Source organism: Danio aesculapii, chromosome 21 (assembly GCF_903798145.1).
Source record: "Danio aesculapii chromosome 21, fDanAes4.1, whole genome shotgun sequence".
In the NCBI taxonomy this organism is placed as follows: Eukaryota; Metazoa; Chordata; class Actinopteri; order Cypriniformes; family Danionidae; genus Danio; species Danio aesculapii.
In genome coordinates, this window is record NC_079455.1 from 28,251,002 (window position 1) to 28,272,640 (window position 21,639).

Below are 21,639 nucleotides of genomic sequence, written 5' to 3' on the forward strand. Positions count from 1 at the left end.
TGCTGCAACACCAAAAGCTCCAAAAATATTGAATATATTCACTTAAAAAGGCGATCACATCGTGAAACACTAAGAACAACGGCTCATCAGACCATCGGGTGTGCTCGAAATGTTTTTAAGTGAATAAATTTGATACTTTTGGAATTTTGCACCTTTTCATGTATATTTGCATACTTTTTGTTTAGCTGAGCTCGCAGTTGAGACTAATTTCCACATTTTTGATAATCTTGCACCATGCAAATAACTGGCTAATAAAACACCATCTTGAATGTGAACTTCTTATACTAAATTATAAGTGTAATCTATATAATTCACTTTAAAAAGTATCAAATAATGCTAAATGGGCATGGGACGATCACTGTTTTCAAGGTCAAGGTTTTAAAACCGCAAAAAAACATTTGTTATACCGTCCCTAAGGCTCTGTTATACCGCTCTGTTTTTTACATTTATTTTATTTATTTTTTTAGGGTAACAGCATCTCTACCTGAAAAAGGAGCCTCCATATCAAAAGCTCATGGTTCAGCCCATGATTCCGCAAACATTTGAGAAACAAATCGCTTATGAATCAATATCCTATGATTGACTTAATTAATATCCAAAGAAACATAGATATCCAAAGATGCCTTTTCTGTGTTTTGTAAATTAATAAAGATAGCAGAAGGTAATGATTTCTTTTAATTATTTAGCCTGACATGTTTACTGTTCCAAAATATAATTTATATAATATAAAATATATTGGTGTACAACAGGATAAACATTTTTTTTTTTTACCCAGAAGAACATATTTAGAGAAGAGCAGTAATCACAATACCGTCATACCGTGAAACCGTGACATTTTTATCCAAGGTTTTCATACCGTCAGAATCTTTTACCAGCCCATGCCTAATGATAAACATGCTAGATTTCTTTTACCATACAAATTGTGGTGATAATTGTCATTTTGTGCCTTCATAAAAAAGTTTTACTTTTTTAAACGTTTTTTTTTTTACTGTTTTTATGGTTTATTCAGCAAGGTTGCATTAATTTGATCAAACGTAACAGTACAGTAGTTTTTACAAAAAACAATGTTAACTAAGTATAGTATACAGCAGGGGTGCCCAACCTTTTTCTTATGAAATAATTAAATTAAATTTTCCATGAGTAACTTTTTAATTTATTTCCTAATATTTAAAAATAACTACAAAACATTGCTTTAAATGATTTCAACTAATGCAGTATATTTTTATTTTGTTATCATTAAATTATTATTAAAAAACAATCCCATTAACAACATAATAGAGTTCAATCCTGAATATACCAAACTGCCTTTGATTTGCTCGCTGATTTCTTGTGCATTGCCCTCTATCTGTCAAGTGACAGTATTTACATTTACAAGTCAGATTCCTTTTCAAAACAAAGCAGATGACAAGATAAGCAAAAGGTCACAATAAAATCAAAATGACCACCTTTGTCAGAGATATTCGCCCCAACCAACCTCCCTATCATTCTCCCTCTCTTCGCAAATGAGATGGTGGGCCAAATCAAAGGCTAGCATGGGCCAACTTTGGGCATCTCTAGTATAAAAGTATCCATTACAATATTAAGTTGTACAATGTTTTCATAACTGATACCTCTTAAACACCAAATTCACTTATCAGAATGATTTCTGAAGAATCATGAAATGCTGAAAACTTTACTTTTCCATCGTATAAATAATATTTTAAAATACAGTAGTACAATATTGCAATAATTCACTATATTACAACTTTCACTATTATTATTAAACCAACAGGGTTTCTGCAGGTTTTTAACAAGTCAAATTTAAGACTTTAAGACCCCTTTAAGACCATTTTGAATGAAATTTTAGACTTATACAGGGTTAAACACTAAAGATTTTTTCTAATGGCCTGGTGTTGTTGCGTTTTTTAATGTTATTTGATGCAAGTTATTTTCTAGCCAAATACTTTAATTTGTCAAAACAAGAAAACTTGGCTTTTTGTTTGAATGGATTGATTATAACTATTCAACCAAATGCTTTTGTTATAAAACCTTGCCTATTGCATGCCTATTTACAAATATTATGTCCGCGTCCCCTTCTGTGCATAGTTTACATGGAAGATTATGTAAAGGGAAATATGGCTCTGTTATTATCATGAGGAATTGTGTAATTATTTTTAAGTTTCTTTCCCTGATTAGAGAATTCAATTTGGACAATGTGCTGTTAAAATGGCTGTGAATTGTATCTCTTTGTAATAAAAAACTTCTATATAATGTTTGTGATTGGATGGATGTTGGACTGATTAGGTAGCTTTACTTGGAAAAAGTAAACAGTTTAAAATGTTTTAAGACCTACAACACAATATTACAGTGAATTTTAAGACTTTTTAAGACCCCATGGACACCCTGAAAACAAGTTCAATGATGCGTAGCATAAAAGACTTGGTTATACAACCTTCAAAATGAATTCCTTACACACTGTATATAAACAACCACGACTTCCTCTGTCAACAGGAAAAACATGTCATACATGTGACTCACGCTATTTTGAAGTTACACAATGACAAACACACAGGAAACATGCATACAAAACTGTAAAATTAGCAGTCATTTCAAAATAACTTCCATTTATTAAAATAAATAAATAAATAACTGAGATGAAGGAAACTCGACAGAGGAATCAGTTAATTTGGTGCGTTTTCTTTATGTGCCACCATCAAACTAATTCACACTCCCTGAGAAGTCTTTACCACAACACCCATGAAACACAATCCTCCCTGAGGCAACCATGCGATCACACACAAAAGTTCAGAGAGAGAGGCACTGTGAACCTGGAAATGCAACCGGCGCAGGTAGCAACTGAAAGATGATACTGGCTGCTTTACACCTGTTGCTGATTATTTCTTGCTGCTGATACGACTTCACTCTTCACCAAGGCTGAATTTCACATAAATTCTTACCGGCAACTTCCACAATGTCCCCGGGAACGATGTCCCTGGCTTTGATCCTCTGTACAGTCTTCCTGTCCTGTCGATAGACCTTCCCCATCTCTGGCTCATACTCTTTAAGGGCCTCGATGGCATTTTCTGCATTTCTCTCCTGCAAGCGCAATGAAAACAGAAATGAGACATCAACATTTTTGGAGCATTTTAGATGATATAGAAGGAAATTTTTAGATTTCATATTTCAACCTAAGGCTGAACAATATATCAATTGAACATCGATATCGCAATGTGTGTGTCCGCAATAGTTAAATCGCAATGTTGAGTTGGGAACTTGGGATTAGAGATGACCAGAAACCACAGGTCAAAACACATGAGATTTGTGGAGACACTGCGGAATATTAGCATAATAGACTGAAAATTAATTATCTGCATGTGTTTTAAGGTCTAAGACTATGTAAACATTTTAAGAGCGTTCAAAGCATTTTAATAGAGTATAAAGACTCATTGTATTGAACAATTTATAAGACAAGACTGCATTGTTAATTTACATTTGATTATTCCATATTCTATTTCAATTCAAATGTTAATAATAATTGCTGCATTGAGTTATTCAAGTCAAGAAATTACATCTCAATATATTATATAATGCAACATCGCAATATATATTGCAGAACAAAAAAATAGCAGTCAAATTTTTCCAATATCTGGTAGCCCAAGTTCATTTACTTAAGCCAAAGTTTTTTTTTATAAAAACTAATCTCTTTTTACAGTGTAGATGCAAATGAAATGTTCTAAGTTCAAATTTAGTATATAATACACACATAAACTATAGTAACTTAACTACATGTTTCCTCACTGTGGTCATGATTGAATTTTAGCAGTTCAACTCAATTCAAACACAATACCCTGATCAAACCAATCGGATTAAGCTCTTAATCACAAACATAATCATAATAGTAACATAGTCGCATAATACTATGTGGCGTATGCTGATTTATATCTCAAACAGGCATGTAAAATCCCTTAATCACATTATCACTCTGACATCACATGTTGTTCATGATTGAACACGAACAATTATGAATACCGACAGTAAAAATAACCATGAAAATTACATCTCAAATCCTTACTAATCATCAAAAAAAAAAAAAAAATTCACATTGATGCACAGTCAATGATGAAAAACAAATTATTATGTAGTGTCGGTATTCAAAATATAAATCATCTTAACAGCACAACCTAGAAAAGATGAGACGATCCAGTTCTAAACTGTCTCCACTTTATATGAGAACTTGCGTCTTAAACAACTAAGTAGGTACCATCAGATATGCCTGAAGGGAAACTCCCATTGACGTGAACCTCTAATGCTTATTCTTAAGTAAAATGTTGTGACCTTTTGCTTTCAGCGTGATTAATCCCTAAGGACACGCTTACGAGCATTGATAGCCTGCTTGGCAAAGCATTTGGCAGTGGACTTCCTGTGGTTAAAGAGTGGATGGGAACACAAAATCTTATGTCAAACAAACAAAACAGTCGTGCCTGAGGGCGAAAAACCAGTTTCAAGATCCAAACCCGAATAAACGAAGTGGGGGGGGGGGGGGGGGGGCTGTGGTCACTAAGACATTTAAGGAAATAAGCTATAAATATCCCCGCCACAAAAGGCAAGCCAGCAACTTCTTAATATAAAACAAAGCAGCAAGTTTCTGAATAAAATACTGGCACTATTCTTCAAGCTACATCAGATTAAATCCACTGATGCTCATTTTAACTACACAATGCTGTACATCAGAAATAACATTACGAATAAGTTGTCGAAAATGACTGTGAATTATATTAATGAGGAGAAATAAAGGGCAGAAAGGCAGATCAAGTCACACAATTTAGCCCATGACGGTTAATCTGAGCGGAACTGAAAGGCTGGTCTAATCTGTAAGAAGAGTTCTGATTTAGACATCAATGAAGAAACGGAGTGCACTGCCTTAAAAACAAACTCGTTTCAAACATGGAGGATTTCCAACAGAATCTGCTCTGCCAAAATGTAGATTTAGATTAACACAATTGCCAAAAGACATTAAACTCAGTGTAATAATCCGTGAAACTTGTTTCATTCATTGTCAAACGTGTCCATGTAGCAATGAAATCATTGTAATATTTGTAGTTCAAGAAAATGCTTCAACTTTCCTCCAAGAGTTTGATGTACAGTACGTTTAAACAGCATTTGTTTGAAATGGAAATCTTTATATAAATGTCTTTCCTGTCATCTTTGAACATTTGTGTATTTAAAAAAAAAAAACGATGTCAAACTTTTGGGTGGTAGTGTATACTGACAAGGCAATACTACATATGTACCTCTGTCCTCCAGCATGTGCTAGAACAATGGTCTCAAACTCAATTCCTGGAGGGCCGCAGCTCTGCATAGTTTAGCTCCAATCAGCTCCAACTCACACCCACTTCATAGTCTCTAGTAGTCTTGAACACCTTGATTAGTTGGATCAGCTGTGTTTGATTACGGTTGGAGCAAAACTGTACAGAGCTGCAGCCCTCCAGGAATCGAGTTTGAAACCTATGTGCTAGAAGTATAAAACCCATATAAGCTGTAAGGAATCATTATTGGATCACTTGTAGGTTACCTGTAAAGGCTAATTTATACTTCTGCATTGAGTAATCAGCATGACCCACGGCGCCGGCCTTGCACATAGTCGTGAATTTATAGTCCTGCGTGCAGTTTGTGTTGCTCTGAATTAACACTTCCAAAATACTAGCTGGCAGTAGGTTATGTTCCTCTGTGTCGATTCTCTTTGCAGGAGTTTTGCTTTTTCTGAATGCTACATAAATGTACAAGTACCTCAAAGTCGCTGACTTGCACAAAGGCTGCGCTGACCATAGCCGTGATGCAGAAGTAAATAACAGCTCTAAGCCCTGACATGGCTAAAATGAAGAGTCTGGTTAAGTTTCTTCTTTACGAACACATTTTCAACTGAATAAGCTTTTGTTTAAGATCGTACACTAGCACTAAAAATGTTTGGGGTTGGTAAGACTTCCTTTAGCTTTTTAAAAACCATATTTTATGCTCACCAAGACTATATTTAATAAACAGTAAAATACAGACAGCGATATTTCAAAAATACTATACCTAGAATAATTGTAGAGCTGGATTTCTAGCATCATTACACCACTATATATATGCTATATAATCTGTCAAAATCATTCTGAAATTCTGATTTGTGCCTTAAGAAGAGTTTATTAATCAAATTAATCATATTTGTGCTGCTTAATAGTCTGGAAAGCACAATACATTTCAGGATTTATTTAAAATCAGTTTATTTTATATAGTTTTTTCTGCCAAATTAAAAATCGTTACTGTCATTTTGGTCAAATTAATGTATACTTGTTGAGTAAAAGTAATAAACATCTTGTTTAACATCTTGTTTAAAAAACAGAGCGCATTAATACGATGTAATATTTTCTTATTATTTCATTTAAAAAAAAAAGAAATTTTAAAAATCAATCATTTCATTGCATGGATCTGCTGAAATAAGAAATCACATCATGCAGATGTCCTCAGACCTACCAAACAGATAACCCTAAAGTCAATTTTTGAGACTTCCATGCGGCCTTTAAAAGAAAGGAATTGTCTCTTTTTTATACACCAATATTATCCGCAAAACTATAGCCCAAGGCATTCAACACTGCGCTGCTGCTCGCTTTAAGCAGACCATTTGAAGAAGAAGCAGAAAACTACTAGGAGAGACAAGGCTGAGGATTCTCAGGCCAGTCTGGGTAATGAATGGTGACTAAAATAAAATGATAGAGAGAAATCTAGGACATGAGTTTCAGGGCCGCTGAGAGGTGCTGGAGAAAATAGGGTCTTGGCTCTACGCTGGATTCCACTGGGACAGCAGAACTATCTTTAGAAAAGGGCAGGGAAAAAAACGGCCACATGTTTTCATTTTCATAAAAAGGCTAACTACACTTCACAAGAAAAACGATGTTTATAATATACGCATCTAAAAGTGAAACTGAACGTCCGTGTATGATATAAGCTCTACCAGCAAAGAACAGCTATTGGAAATTGTACATGTAGAACTTTAAAGATCATTATGACAGTCCTTATTACACCGCTTTTACAAAGACTGCACCAATTTGACAAACAAATACAACACAATTAAGAAATTTGACATATTTTTGAGAAATAGGTGTGTATATATATATATATACAAATAAATTATTATAATTATTAATTAATTATTATAATTAATAATTATTTTTATAATTATATATTATAATTTATTGTTTAATATATAAAAACGTCAGAATGGGTTATGGAATTGGGGATGGTGGCAGCATATGAAAAATTGACAGATTACTTGATAAATTTGATGCTTATCAGAGAAGATTGAGAAATTATTTGGCATTTTTGGAGGATGAATATTTTTTATTTATATCTTTACTACTACTATTGTGTATGTGTGTGCTTTTTTATTTATTGAGTTTAAATTATTTATCTGTATTACTGGATTTATGATAACACCTAATTACTGAAACTGCCGCTGTTGGGGAGGGGAGGGGAAAGTGGATGTTAAAAGGATGTGTACTATGAAATTATTGAAAAAAATTTGAATCATAAAAAAATATGAAAATGTCATTTATTTATGTGATAACAGCTAAACAGACAGATTTGGTTCTTAACAAACATTTCTTTGAATAAACTGTGTAAACTATACTTCCATACTTGTGGATTTTTTTATTGGATTCAACTGGACATGTATTTGGAATAGAAATCTTTTGTAAAAATAGAAATGTCTTTAATGTAACTTTATACTTAATTTATCAATTGTACATTTCATGCAAAATAGTTAAGAAATTCTAGAAATTAAAATAAAAAAACAGCTGTCTAAAAGCTGATCAAAATGACCACAATTACATTATTCAGCTAGTTAGTCAAACTTAACGAAATTTGAACTGATTGTTGGCCTAAAGCATTTAAAACTCCTAAACAAAAAGACAGATCACTGCCTCAGTTTAACTGAAATTGAAGAGCATGAAATAATTTTCTCAGTGCTTGCATATTCCACTCTTTTACAATATACAGAAAGCACAGCTCCAAAGATGGTTCATAATCATCTGGCAAAGCACATCAACAAGCAAAAACCATAATTTAGTAATTAGTTTGGTTGTTAATTGTATATTCTGTACTTAGCAGACTCATAGCAGTTTAACTGAAGATACAAGCACTAATTCAAATATCAAATATAAATACTGATAATGGATGTGCAATCCAGAAAACACAAAGGTCTTAATGAATGAATAGTGAAATCACCAATCAAATGAAAGGAACAAAAACATTTTTTCACTCATCAATAAGCAGTGGGCTTGGAAATGTGCAGAAGTTTTGCTTATGTTTTCTTTGGAAATTGAAAGTTCCAATATTTGGACAATATTGCAATTAAAATGTTCAATATCAGCTTTTCATTTTTTGTTGAACTGAAAACCACTTTTTCCTTTTATAATCGCTGATACTGTTGACAACATCTTTGTTTTTTGTATATTACTAGAGTATTATTTTGTATATTACCAGATTTTTTTTGCTATCATAATTTTTGTTGATTGAGAGTGTAGTATAACTGCATTGTGAGCAATTAAACACATGCACAGTTTAAGAAAATAAAGTCCCAACTTACCTGCCAGACACCTACAATAGCGTTGGCTATGAGAATTAGCAATATTACAAAAGGCTCCACAAAAGCTGTAATTGTCTCCTCTCCCTCTTCAAACCAGGCCAGTACCTGTAAAAAAAAACAGAAAAACTTCAATTAAGATGTAGCTCCTTTATTTCATACACTTCATTCATTGCTTTCAGGAAGTTGCCCAAATACTCACACATTATTATTAAGTGACTAAAAACATTTTGGAGATTTGCAGGGAAGACACCATATAAATGCTATTGTGCATCATGATTATGGCTCTTGTACATCGAGCATGTCTTTTTATTCTGAGAGTTGGCAGTAGTTGTGGCTGTGTGCCAGGTGTCAAAACAGACTATCGTCAGCAACTCCGCAAGCATGACTACATTTAATGCATACCGTTTCTAGGCGGCACAACCAAGACAAAGTACTTAACGAGTCGGCTATGTGAATTAACAAGCATGCTGACACGATTCAGACAAGACCCAGTGAACGCTGAATCCTTTACGTAATATGATCCAAATAAGACAATCCTGCTTTCATCAATCTAGCCTCTATGGGCTTAAGTGTACCTGGGCCACACAAGAGGTCTCACCCTTCAGCTTGAGCACATTTGTGCACAACGTGTTGTGTGCCAAAATATAACACTGGAGAATAAATAGTATTAGTGACTGCTGATGTACAGTAAGTGTCTAACGACAACGTGCCAAAGTGAGTATTTTAACACCATCCCACATATTCTAGTGAGGCAAATAAAAAAAACTGTATTTCTTATGCAATTTCTGGAATATTTTGTTTCTGTTATGTCTTGCTTATTTAAATTATTTGTTTTTGTCATGGTGGACTCCACCATTTCTATTCGATTAAATCAGGGGTGCCACTGGCTTTCTTGGTGGCACTTGTGGAGCTGCAAATCAATAGATTTGCTCTTTAGTGTTTGTACTTTCAGCAATGATATTTAAACTTCATAGAACAGAACTTCAACTCTAAAAACTGGACTGACACATTTTCAATTTACTAGAATGTCTATGTTAAGCTGCATTGACACAATCTACAGTGTAAAAGCGCTATAGAAATACACATGAATTGAACTAACGGAGTTGAAATACTTTGTCCTGAAGGGCCGGTGTGCTGCAGAGTTTAGCTCCAACCCTAATTAGACACACCTGAACCAGCTAATCAAGCTCTTTCTATGTATGCTAGAAACTTCCAGCTAAGTGTGTTTAAGAAAGTTGGAAGTAAACTATGCAGGACATCGGCCCTCCAGGACCAAGCTTGGACACTTGGATTAAATCTTTGACCTCATCTGGGTGTCATCAATCTGATGATAAAGAGTCAACATATTTTACAGAGACAAACTGCTCTCTGATCAGCTAGAATAAATCACAGACAAGTGTCTGATAACACCCTATACACAACATTTGTTCAGAGTGCGCTCCATGCAGGTTAGTGGGCTTGACAAACCACCTGTAAGATGCACTTTTTCGACTTAATTGACCAGGTATTTTTTTAGAAACACTTGTATGTTTTCTATGCTTGTTAGTATAGCTAAGATGTAATATTTAGTTCTATTTACTGTAGCTATATTCGTCATATCTAAGGTTTTAAATATTTAATATTTGGTCGTATTTACTATAGCTATACCTTATATTTTTATATCTAAAACGGTCTGGTTTTTAATTAAACTTTGTAGCAAAGATTAATATAAAACAAACATCAAAACATTTGGGACACTTTTGGTGGACCAATTAAAACTTTTTCCAAAAGCAAATTGACTGAATTAAACTAAATCGATAGTAAAGAATAAAAGCTTTTCATTTGAGCTTCCCATTCATCACCAAATTCTAAAAAAATACATTTTTAATGAAAATGTCAGTCTGTGCAAGACAGATAGAAACATCAGAATGATTTCTGAAGGATCATGTGAATTGAAACCTTCTTAAATTAAAATATAGTTTACCCACAAATGAAATGTTCATCATTTCCTCACAAAACCATTTTGAGTTCATACTTCTTTTGAACACACAAAATATTTAGAAAAATTATGGTTGCTGGCTCCCATTGGCTTCCATAGTAATTATTGTTCCCCTATTATGGCAGTCAATGGATCCCAGCAACCAGCATTCTACAAATTATCTTGTTTTTTATAATTATTTTTAAGGGGTTTTTCACCTTCTACTGAGATAGGATTATAATAGAGCCGGGAATCAAACTTGGGTCACCGTTAGCACTATTGTGCTGTTTGTCAGTGCACTTAACAACTAGGCTATTTGTACGACCAAAATATCTTCTTTTGTGTTCAAAAGAACATGAGGGAAGATTGGAAGTAAAGATATGGTATTGAGAGCTTTTTTTAGGTGATCCATTTAATGTTTGTCACATTAATAATATATACACATTAAAAATAATATTTTAATGTTTATTAAAAACAAAAAGTTGTATTTTTTATTTAAAATGGTTTAAAAGTATTCCTCTTTTTAGTGAACATGTAATTCCAGCTAAAGTAAGAAGATTTTTCAAAATTTGTCATGTTTTGCATTAAGTTATACAATTGTACTTCTAATAATTTAAGCAAACTAGGGACACAAAATATCATTTCTACTTTCAAAAAATTTACCTTTTTTTTAAACACGAGTAGATGCGAAGCACAATAGCTTCATCTCGTCTGAAATTCAGTCTATTAAATCAGACACCACTCAAAATCATTCAACTGACTTTGCTAATAAAAGGCCCTTGTGTAAAGAGCTGCGGTTGTAAATTCCAGTTGTTGCGTTTAGCCCTAATGGGATTCACTGCACTGATTGAATAACACCCTTGCCTCGTGGGAATAACAAAGGTGAGAAGAGTAGCAAGTTAATGCATCTCTGAGAGGTTAGTGAGGGCAAGCATAACGCATATAACACCCATTTGGACCCTGTTCAAACATGCATGTAGTAAATGGGACCCTAAACAGAACTAAAATAAAGATTGAGGGATTGAACAACTTTCCCAGTAACACTTGTGTATTGTCAACACCGGATGCCTGATGGTAAGATGAGGAATAACCAGCCAATAAGAGAAGTGAAAACATTGGAGAAACGGCTGATATTTGTCATGTCAACAAAAATGCTGTAGTAATAATATTAATCCTCACTGTTGATACATCAACAGTGATTTTTTCAGCACACTCAAACAATAGAAGTGGATATAGTCAGTTTAACACAGTAACCCAAGCTCGAAAGCAGGGTATTTTACACCATGCCCTCAGTGAGAGCTCTCTAAGCCCTTTTGGACTTGCATCATGCCTCTCATACCAGCGGTGAAACATTATCTAGACCAGACAGTATAAATGAACCACTGAGTGAACCACAGTACATCACCACCATGTAAGCTGATGACAGCATTTTGAAAGCTGATCAAAATATCATGCAGAGCATTCATAAAGCGCTCAGATGCCTTTCAGCATGGTGCATGTTCTCGTTAACACTGCAGACATTAACATTTATCACCAAAATTCTTAATGAGGCAAGGAAAAACATTAAATCTAAATTGCTACACTAAGAGGCCATAATAATTCTTCATTATATAATGAGGAGATTAATTAAATGACAAACAGAACATCGTTACTAGTTACTAGCAATAAAAGAGAAAATGATTTTGATCAAAATACTAAATTTAGGTAGTGTTTATTAAACAAAACAGAAATCACTGACAATGGCAGATTTTCTGTTTGCACGTCAACATTACTTTTATGCTATATTACATTATCAACAGCTTACGACTTATGTTTACACAACAACACAATTCTAACAACAAACGTTTTCCTTGTTTTGACTGAGTTCTGCATACTGCGAAAAAACTTGAAATAATCCGTTCACATAGTGTTACAAAAATAACAAAAAATGCTCTATTATGGATGCCAGGCCAGTAGGGATGTAACGATTTACCTGACTCTCGATGCAATACGATTCACGTTTTTAACATAATTATTTGAGACAAAAGGCGCACTCACACTATGCTATCCGAACCGTGCCCAGGCACGTTGGCCAGTTCATTTGAGAAGTGCGAGTGCTCTAAATCGGGCTCAGGCGCGGTTCAGTTGGCCGGCCCTGGCCCGGTTGGAAGAGGTGTGCCAGAGCCAGTAAAGACGAGACGTGACTTTTAAGTGACTGCTTCATATGGATTTATTAATCATTCTTACTGTTCAATGAACGCAAACTGTCGTAGTTTATTAAAGATACAAACCCCCTGCTGCACGATAGCTGCACCTTCAGCAAACCTCCTAACACCTGCAGTGACTGATCTGTTCGGCGAAATATTTGACTGCGTGTCACCGCACAACAAATGATTAAAATGATGAGCCCTTCCTCAAATGTTGCACATTTTTTTACAAAATAAAATCTTTTCTGCAATAACTAAATTGGAATTTTAAAACAAAATACACATAAAAAAAGTGAATAATACAAACTATAGAAGACTCTTTGATATAAAAAAACTAAAACTTTGAATGTGCAGCTAAATTGCAAATTTAAAACAAATTCTAAATCAAAAATGAACAATACAAATTAAAGGCTCTTTAATACAAACTAAAACTGTGACTGTTTGCAAAATTTACAGTTTCTGTTTTGTCTTGTGCGCCTCACTGCTATCATTTTAGTCTGCTGCCCCACCTCTTGCTCGCCGCTGATGTGCAGGTAAAGCGAGTTACAGCACCCTTCTGTTCAAAACATGTAGCACGATTCGATCAACATTTCTACTGGTTTTAATCATCATACATGGTTTCCTCTACAATCATTCTTCCATGGCGAGGCGCCACACCAAAATTCATCCCGCCACGGCTACATTAACATTACAGCTTCTCATTCAAAACATTCAGTTGTTGTTTTTGTAATAGTGGGATATAATCACACCAGAAAGTATTAAAAGGTAAGTGAATTATAACAGCGCAAACTTTTCTGTAACCGTAGTAGTGCTGTGCGTTATATGTTTAACCCTTTAAGGTGACATGCTGACTGACTGACAGGACTGCGCGACGCGTGAGGCCAGCAAACACGGTGTAGCTTTCAGTTAAGATGAACAATTTCCATAATTATACTTTATAAGGCAAGGCAAGTTTATTTATATAGCACATTTCATACACAGTGGCAATTCAAAGTGCTTTACATAAACAGGAATAAAAGAAACAAGTATAAGAGAAACAAAAACAAACATAAAAAATGGTAAGAATAAAAATAAAATAAAATAAATAAAAATAAAAGCTGATAAAATGTGTTATAAAAGAATTAAAAAGAAGAGAAAAACATAGTAGTTCGATCTGTCAGACGTAGCACAGTGCTCATTCAGTAAAGGCACAGCTAAACAGATGTGTTTTCAGTCTTGATTTGAATGTGCCTAATGTTGGAGCACATCTGATCATTTCTGGAAGCTGATTTATAGATAAAGGTCTATGGCTCTGCATACAATGACTTTATCTTGCTGGAGTTTATTGCCGTTTCACTTTACTTCTGGACGTATTAAAGTCGCTCTGTAGGTCTATTGGAGACATTCCTAAATATTCCTTGCAAATCTAATAAGTGTTACTCGTTACATAAACGTACTAAATGCTCACGACATTTGTCATTGAAATAACGCCATAGGAAGTTGCTAGACCTGTGTAAAAGGCGTGCCGCAACAGCTAGAAAAAATCCTAGAGGAAATACTGTCATATATTTGAATTGATTTTAAGCTGACTCACATTGAATTGTTACATCCCTAGTAGATGGCGATGTATCTTTGTAATGAAACACATTTGGTCCTGTAGTTCTCCTTTGCTATTTAAAAACTAAGCCCATCCCTTTTTATTAATGTGTGCGTGTGTTATTTATATGTTATATATATTTATTTCGTTGCTTTGACAATTCTTGTAGGTGCTAATGTTGTTGTGTGTTGTTTTTAATTCTCCTCCTTGGGGTGCGATGGGGCACTGAGGGTTTTTGAATGTTCTTGTTTACCCTTAGTTATTTTTTTTTTTAAATGTGTAAATTATTGATATTGTGGTATTTTTATTTTGTAGACTCAAAAAGCTCAGAATCGATTAAAAAGTAATAATGCAATTTGAATCATTCAGAATAATTTCTTAGTCAATTTCCCTGCACAGATCTATTGTTTTAGCTATCAAGTACTTGTGCATTAGACAGAACATGTAATACACATATGAATGATACTGCCATTATTCAGTTTACATGTTGCTTAGTGACAGACAAAGGTTTAGCTTCTGTGTTTTTCATTTATTAAGAGAAAAAGCATTCAAACGGCCAAGCCATATTCTTCAGAAATATATAGTACTTAATATTAATTACACAGTTTAATGTTAAGTGAAACTCTCAAGTGGTTCTAAACATGTATGGGTTTGTTTTTCCTGTTGAACAAAAAAGATGATAACTTTTCCTGAACTATCCTTTAAAATCAGCACCTGGTTTCCCATAAGATAAAACCACAGGAAACGATCATAAGCGAAGCCTAATAGGAACGTTAGTCACAGTAATACTGTATTGAGATACTTACAAAAGATATGCAAGCTGCCAAGAGAAGAATCCTCACTAAAAGATCCTCAAATTGCTCCACCACCAACTCCCACAGTGACTTTCCTGAGGACAAAAGCAAGTTAATACATGATAATAAAGAGCAAGGCGTGAAATGCATAAAAAGGCGGCGTTCAAGGAAAATACATGACAAAGGTTATTACCCTCTTCAGCAGGCAATTCTGTGGAACAGCCGAAGATTCACATCATGGAGGAAGAAAAGAAAAACATACTCGTCAGATTTGATTCTGAAAGTTAATGTACTGTAAAAATAATTTACACATTACAGGGTTAAAAATTTGAGGATTTAACTTTACTGACAAAACAATGTTGTTTACATTTACAACACTCATTTCTAGACAAATGTGTAAAAAAAACATGATTTGCTTGTGGCGAGCAACAGTGACGTCACGCGACTTCATTTCGGACACATGCCGGCTGATGAAATGAACATCGTCGCATGTGCGCCCGCGCTTTTACGGGCCTAACCACGCTTTTTCTACTCGCCGAACATTGCGAAATCAGCTAAACACATTTCCTTTCAAGTGAAGTGCCAATCCCAGTCTCCTCTGTTAGCATTAGCCGGGCCACGTTTGCTCACTCACCGTTCGGTCCCCATTTCTCCCGCTGCCGCTTCACTTGCTCCAGGCCGAGCCCCGTGCTCTCGTTGACGGCGAAAAAGCTGTAAACTTCCTCCACGGTTTTCGTATGTGCGTTCTCCATCGTGGACGGACGGACACGCTGATTATAAACGGACTCGCAACCCCCACAAACGGGCTTCTTCAAATCCTTCAGTCCTGACTTCCAAGACCTTCGGACCCACGAGAGAAAAAAAAAACTTGATCCAAAAACAACCGTAGTGACTTCAGAGAAACAGTACGCGATGTTGTCCTAACGTAACTTCTAAGTTCTAACTTCTAAGGCGATTGATAAGAAGAAAAGTTACAAACCCGGTCAAAATTACACAAGAAAACACAAATTACACAACAGACATCGTAAAGCCGCCGCTTGTTCTTGGTTCTTAAGTTTTTTGATCCCTTATAAGAGTCCCTAGTGTCCTTTTGATGTGCTAAATAACCAAAACGAGGCCTTTAAATTGTCTTTCGGATGTGTCCTGGGGTCATTCCCGTGAAGCGCAGCACTCTGCCGGTGTTCGCAGCTCGAGCACCATCAGCACCAATCGCGTGTCTCCGCTCCGCCGCTCTCCTGATCCGCATGCACTGCTCTCGCTGTCCGCATGTGGAATGCGCTCATTGGCTGCGCTGTTCCGGAAATCCCGTTCTTTCCTGGATCAGCTGACCCTGCTTTCTGTGACCGACGTCACTCCAGATGATAAAAGGGTGTAGTTCAGCAAAGAAATGTGCATACACAATTTTGGTCTGAATTATCTACGTTTTATTAAAGCGACATGTCTCCCAAAATTGAAAATGTCCTATTCACTTAACAACAAGTGGTTCCAAAACTTTTATTAGTTTCCTTTTCTGTTGAGCACAAAAGAAGATATTTCGAAGAATGTTAGAAACATTGACTTCAATAGTAGGAAAAACAAATTCAATGGAAGCCAATGGTTACTGGTTTCTATCATTTTAACCAGCAGACCGAGGAACAGCAGTTTCCCCAGAGCTGTCTCCCCTTTTATAAACTCTGCCCCCACTGACTCTTTGGGCCCCCTCATACACCCCCACACTCTCCTCATAACTTATGATTACTTTTGATTTAGTATTTTTAAAAACAGAACTCAAACAATGCATAAAAAACTATTTCAGCCTCAAAGAAATTTAAATCTCTTAAAGATGTTTTTTTTTTTTGTATTGTACTTGTATGGTGGCGCAGTGGGTAGCACGATCGCCTCACAGCAAGAAGGTCGCTGGTTCGATCCTTTGCATGTTCTCCCCGTGTTCACGTGGGTTTACTCCAGGTGCTCCGGTTTCCCCCACAGTCTAAAGACGTGCGTTATAGGTGAATTGAATAAGCTAAATTGGCTGTCGTGTTTGTGTGTGAATGAGAGTCTATTGGTGTTTCCCAATGTTGGGTTGCAACTGGAAGGGCATTCACTGTGTAAAACGTGCTGGATAAGTTGGCGGTTCACTCTGCTGTGGTGACCCCTAATCAATAAAGGGAATAAAATGAACGAAGGTGATGCAGTGGCGCAGTAGGTAGTGCTGTCGCATCACAGCAAGAAGGTCGCTGGTTCGAGCCTCGGCTGGGTCAGTTGGCTTTTCTGTGTGGAGTTTGCATGTTCTCCATGCGTTCGCGTGGGTTTCCCCCACAGTTTAAAGAAATGCGGTACAGGTGAATTGGGCAGGCTAAATTGTCCGTAGTGTATAAGTGTGAATGACTGTGTATGGATGTTTCCCAGATATGGGTTGTGGCTGGAAGGGCATCCGCTGCGTGGAACATGTGCTTGATAGGTTGGCGGTTCATTCCGCTGTGGCAACCCCGGATTAATAAAGGGACTAAGCCGAAAAGAAAATGAATAAATGAATGAAAATGAACTAATTAATTATTATTATTATCATTATTAGTAGTATTATTATTATTGTTATTATTTTGCTCTTATGTAAATGCATTTTTGCTCTTGATTTATGTACTTTAGGAATAAACATAAAAAGTAGCACATAAATTATCCTGATATGGACATTGTAATAAAGAGGTTTTAAATCATCCCAGAGACTCAAATCTTTTGAATAAGACAAAAATGATTTATTTACCCTGGTTGAATCAATGAATTATTCACATCACTGATTTAAATTAACATCAATAACACAGTTTATGATTCTGATCAATTTTACACTAGTGTTCTTAACATGTACTTAATGTACTGGTTCAGATTTAGATTTACGCCTGTTTCATAGTTTATGTAATGACTGATAAAATATATTTATTGGAGTTTTTTAACTACAGAACAAAATACATACAAAATAAAAATAAAAAGACAAATGGTGGCAGCACTGTGGCGCAGTGGGTAGCACAATCACCTCACAGCAAGAAGGTTGCTGGTTCGAGCCCCGGCTGGGTCAGTTGGTGTTTCTGTGTGGAGTTTGCATGTTCTCCCCGTGTTTGCATGGGTTTCCTCCAAGTGCGCCGGTTTCTTCCACAGTCCAAAGACATGCGGTACAGGTGAATTGAATAATTGTCTGTAGTATGTGTGTGAATGCAAGAGTGTATGGGTGTTTCCCAGTGTTGGGCTGCAGCTGGAAGGGCATCAGCTGTGTAAAACATATGCTGGATAAGTTGGCAGTTCATTCTGCTGTGGCGACCACAGATTAATAAAAGGACTAAGCCGAAAAGAAAATGAAAGACACATCTGATCAGTTATCTCACAAATTAATTAATATTCATGATGCCAAACCATTAAAACGTTTGCATAGTTCTTCGTAAGTTTGTTTCAGTAGTGATGTAAAAAGTAAGCATATGCAAATCCACTATTTCTTCATATAGTGCTTTTGAAAAGTGTTTTTCATCATTACCAGGGCATTATTAGGAGAAAAGGCTTCTATTGAGCACACAGCTCGCTGCACACTGTCTCACTGATGAAAAGACAGAATGAAACAACATCATAACATTAACTTGGACCCTGTGTCTGCAGCCATTCTGCAACACTAAAGGCTTATAGATGAAAAGATAGGGAACAGCTAAATTAGTTTTGCCAGAGCTGGGTTGTCATGGAGATGTGACATGCTGTTTTCCATGTCTCTTCTTTATAAGTCGATTTCATAACCAAATATGATTCTTTGCGGTAACATCTAGAATATTAAGTAAACATTCAGCAATTGTTTACAGCTTCAAAAGTTGTTTAGAAGACTTGAATGCACAAAAACATCACTGTAGGCTGATGTCCGTGTGGTTCCATAAAAGTAGACTTGGCTTGTGGAAACAGAAATGTCCAAAAGGCACTCATATAATCTTACAGCTCACTCAGATTCATTACACAGCCCATCTGTCGAGGCTGCTGACAGTTGCAATAGAAGGTGACTGACACTGATCTTGAACATCATGACTTTTTATTTCCAAATCATACCCTGAAGGACAGTTTAGATGTGGGGAAATGATGATGGTGATCCGAATGTGTTCTTAAATTATGTCAAAGTTCCTTTAAGGCATATAGTCATTGATGATGCATATTTAGAGTTTTAAATTATGAACACATTACATTTATTTATGAGATTATATTATATTGTAAAGTTGTTGAAAATGGGGCGGCATGGTGGCTCAGTGGTTAGCACTATCGCCTCACAGCAAGAAAGACATTGGTTTGAGTCCCGGCTGGGCCAGTTGGCATTTCTGTGTGGAGTTTGCATGTTCTCCCCATGTTTGTGTGGGTTTCCTCCGGGTGCTCCAGTTTCCCCCACAGTCTAAAGACATAGTTGAATTAAATAAACTAAATTGGCCATAGTGTATGAGTGTGTGGGTGTTTCCCAGTGATTGGTTGCAGCTGGAAGGGCATCTGCTGTGTAAAACATATGCTTGGCGGTTCATTCCGCTGTGGTGACCCCTGATGAATAAAGGGACTAAGCCGAAGGAAAACGAATGAATGAGTTGTTGAAAATTAATAGATTAATGGTTTACACACACTCACATACTCATATATGCTTGCATAGAATGTTCTAGAACACAGGTCTCAAACTGGACTCCTGGCCACAGCTCTGCACAGTTTTGCTCCAACCCTAATTAAACACAGCTGATCCAACTAATCAAGGTGTTCAAGACTAAGCGACTAGAACATTTAATTGTCAAGTTGATAATGAAAAAATACAACATATAAATACAATATATAGGGATATTATAGTTTAAGTAAATCTAAAAGTGAAGCAAAATTTTGTTACTTGAAATTAAATAAATGTTAAATTAAATAAAATATCATAAAATAAAATACATAAAAACCTAAATGTATAATTTTTTATTCTGAGGACATTACTCATTCTCACTATAAATAAAAATAAAATAATTAATAAACTTTCAACAGATAATGAAAAACGAAATATTCTAAAATAAATAAACATTAAAATATTTAAATTAAAAACCTAAACCCTTAACCTAAATAAAAATGAAAGTGGAAACTATAAAAAAAACTGAAAATCCTAAATTATGCAGTTCATATCGGCCTCTCTCTTTGCAAAATGTAGATGCCAAAATATTGACCAACGTATTAGCCTCTCGTCTTGAAAACGCACTTCCAAAAATTATATCAGAGGAACAAACAGGCTTTATCAAAAGGAGACAATTATTTTTTAACATTCGTACACTCTTAAATAAAACACAGTGTTTAATTAAAAATATATTTATTCATTCAAACGGTTCATATAGGCCTACTGTATTTCAGTTTTTTCACTGATACTATAAATTAAACTGCTGCATATGTAAACTAGTGTGATTTTATTAAGTAAGGTATTGTATATTTAAATTATGTTGAATATAAAATGTATAAATATTAAATATATAGAATATTAAATATAGTTTTTTTTTGTCATCACTATTTCAATTTTTATTTAATTAAAAACTAGTTTGTATGTTGATACATGGATCTTTTTTTCTTTTTTCTTTTTGTGTATCTTGTTTCCATTCACTAAAAGGTCAGCTGAGCTAGTAATAGCCAATTTATCACACACTTCATGACTGACACATTAATTGCAGCAGGCTTGAGAGAGAAAGAGCAGCTCGCTCAGCATCTCAGTGCTGTTCAATAAAATGTCAAGCTGTTTGGCCCAACCTGTAGATGCACTTTATAGATTTATGTCTTCAATTGGTCAGCTACAAGAATCTTGAAGTAATTCAAAGTTTTTATTATTCAGTACTGTTATTTACCATTGCCTGTTAGCATTTATCCATCTGTGGTTGCTGAATGAGCTGGATTGCTTGAATAAGAGAAGAATTAGATGTTTACTTATCTGACCGTGCTCAGTCAATGTACTCCATCTTCTCTCTTGCTGTAATACAGCGAAGTGACAATTGCATATTAACAAAAGATAAGGCACATGACCAATATCTGGCAACCATGGAGCAAAATGACTGATTAAAGGGGTCATGAGATGGATTTTTGTTCTTTTAGGTTTACTTATAATGTTAATTAAATTAGTTTTTTACGCTAAAAAAGAAATAAAGCAATTATTTTCAATCCTTTTTTCTCACCGTCTTGGTGAAAAGGCCCGATTTTAAGGGCTAGAGCTTTTAAAGTCCGTCAGTAAATTGCCAATGTTTTGATTCGCTGATTTCATTGCATAGGAAACAGCATCAGTTTTGTATTACTGTAAGGGTTTTGACAACATTTTCCATTAATCAGCATTTACAGACAAAGCATTATAAAATTACATACATATCCAATGCTGCTGCTGTCAGATCCAGTACATCTGACTGCTTTGTCATCTAACAAAAAATTCTTCATTATATCTTGAGCCACAGAGAGAAAGAGAGAATTGTTACAACTCCATTGACTACAATGGAGTGTTTAATCAATAGCAATGGCGGCTCATGGAGCCTCTCACTAGTTCCTGGAAG

The 21,639-nt window shown here is 35.3% G+C and overlaps 1 protein-coding gene across 1 annotated transcript in view; it reads right to left on the bottom strand.

Moving 5' to 3' along the window:
* Positions 1-16,378, bottom strand: part of atp2a2b (ATPase sarcoplasmic/endoplasmic reticulum Ca2+ transporting 2b) — a 52,892-nt gene extending 36,514 nt beyond the window's left edge. Inside the window, exons 1-5 of the mRNA XM_056445758.1 lie at positions 15,750-16,378; positions 15,309-15,326; positions 15,128-15,210; positions 8,603-8,707; positions 2,937-3,075 (exon numbers count right to left, since the gene is read on the bottom strand). Coding sequence (XP_056301733.1) covers positions 2,937-3,075; positions 8,603-8,707; positions 15,128-15,210; positions 15,309-15,326; positions 15,750-15,867 — 463 coding nt within the window. The 5' untranslated portion in view covers positions 15,868-16,378. The remainder of the gene's footprint in view (positions 1-2,936; positions 3,076-8,602; positions 8,708-15,127; positions 15,211-15,308; positions 15,327-15,749) is intronic.
* Positions 16,379-21,639: the final 5,261 nt, after the last annotated feature.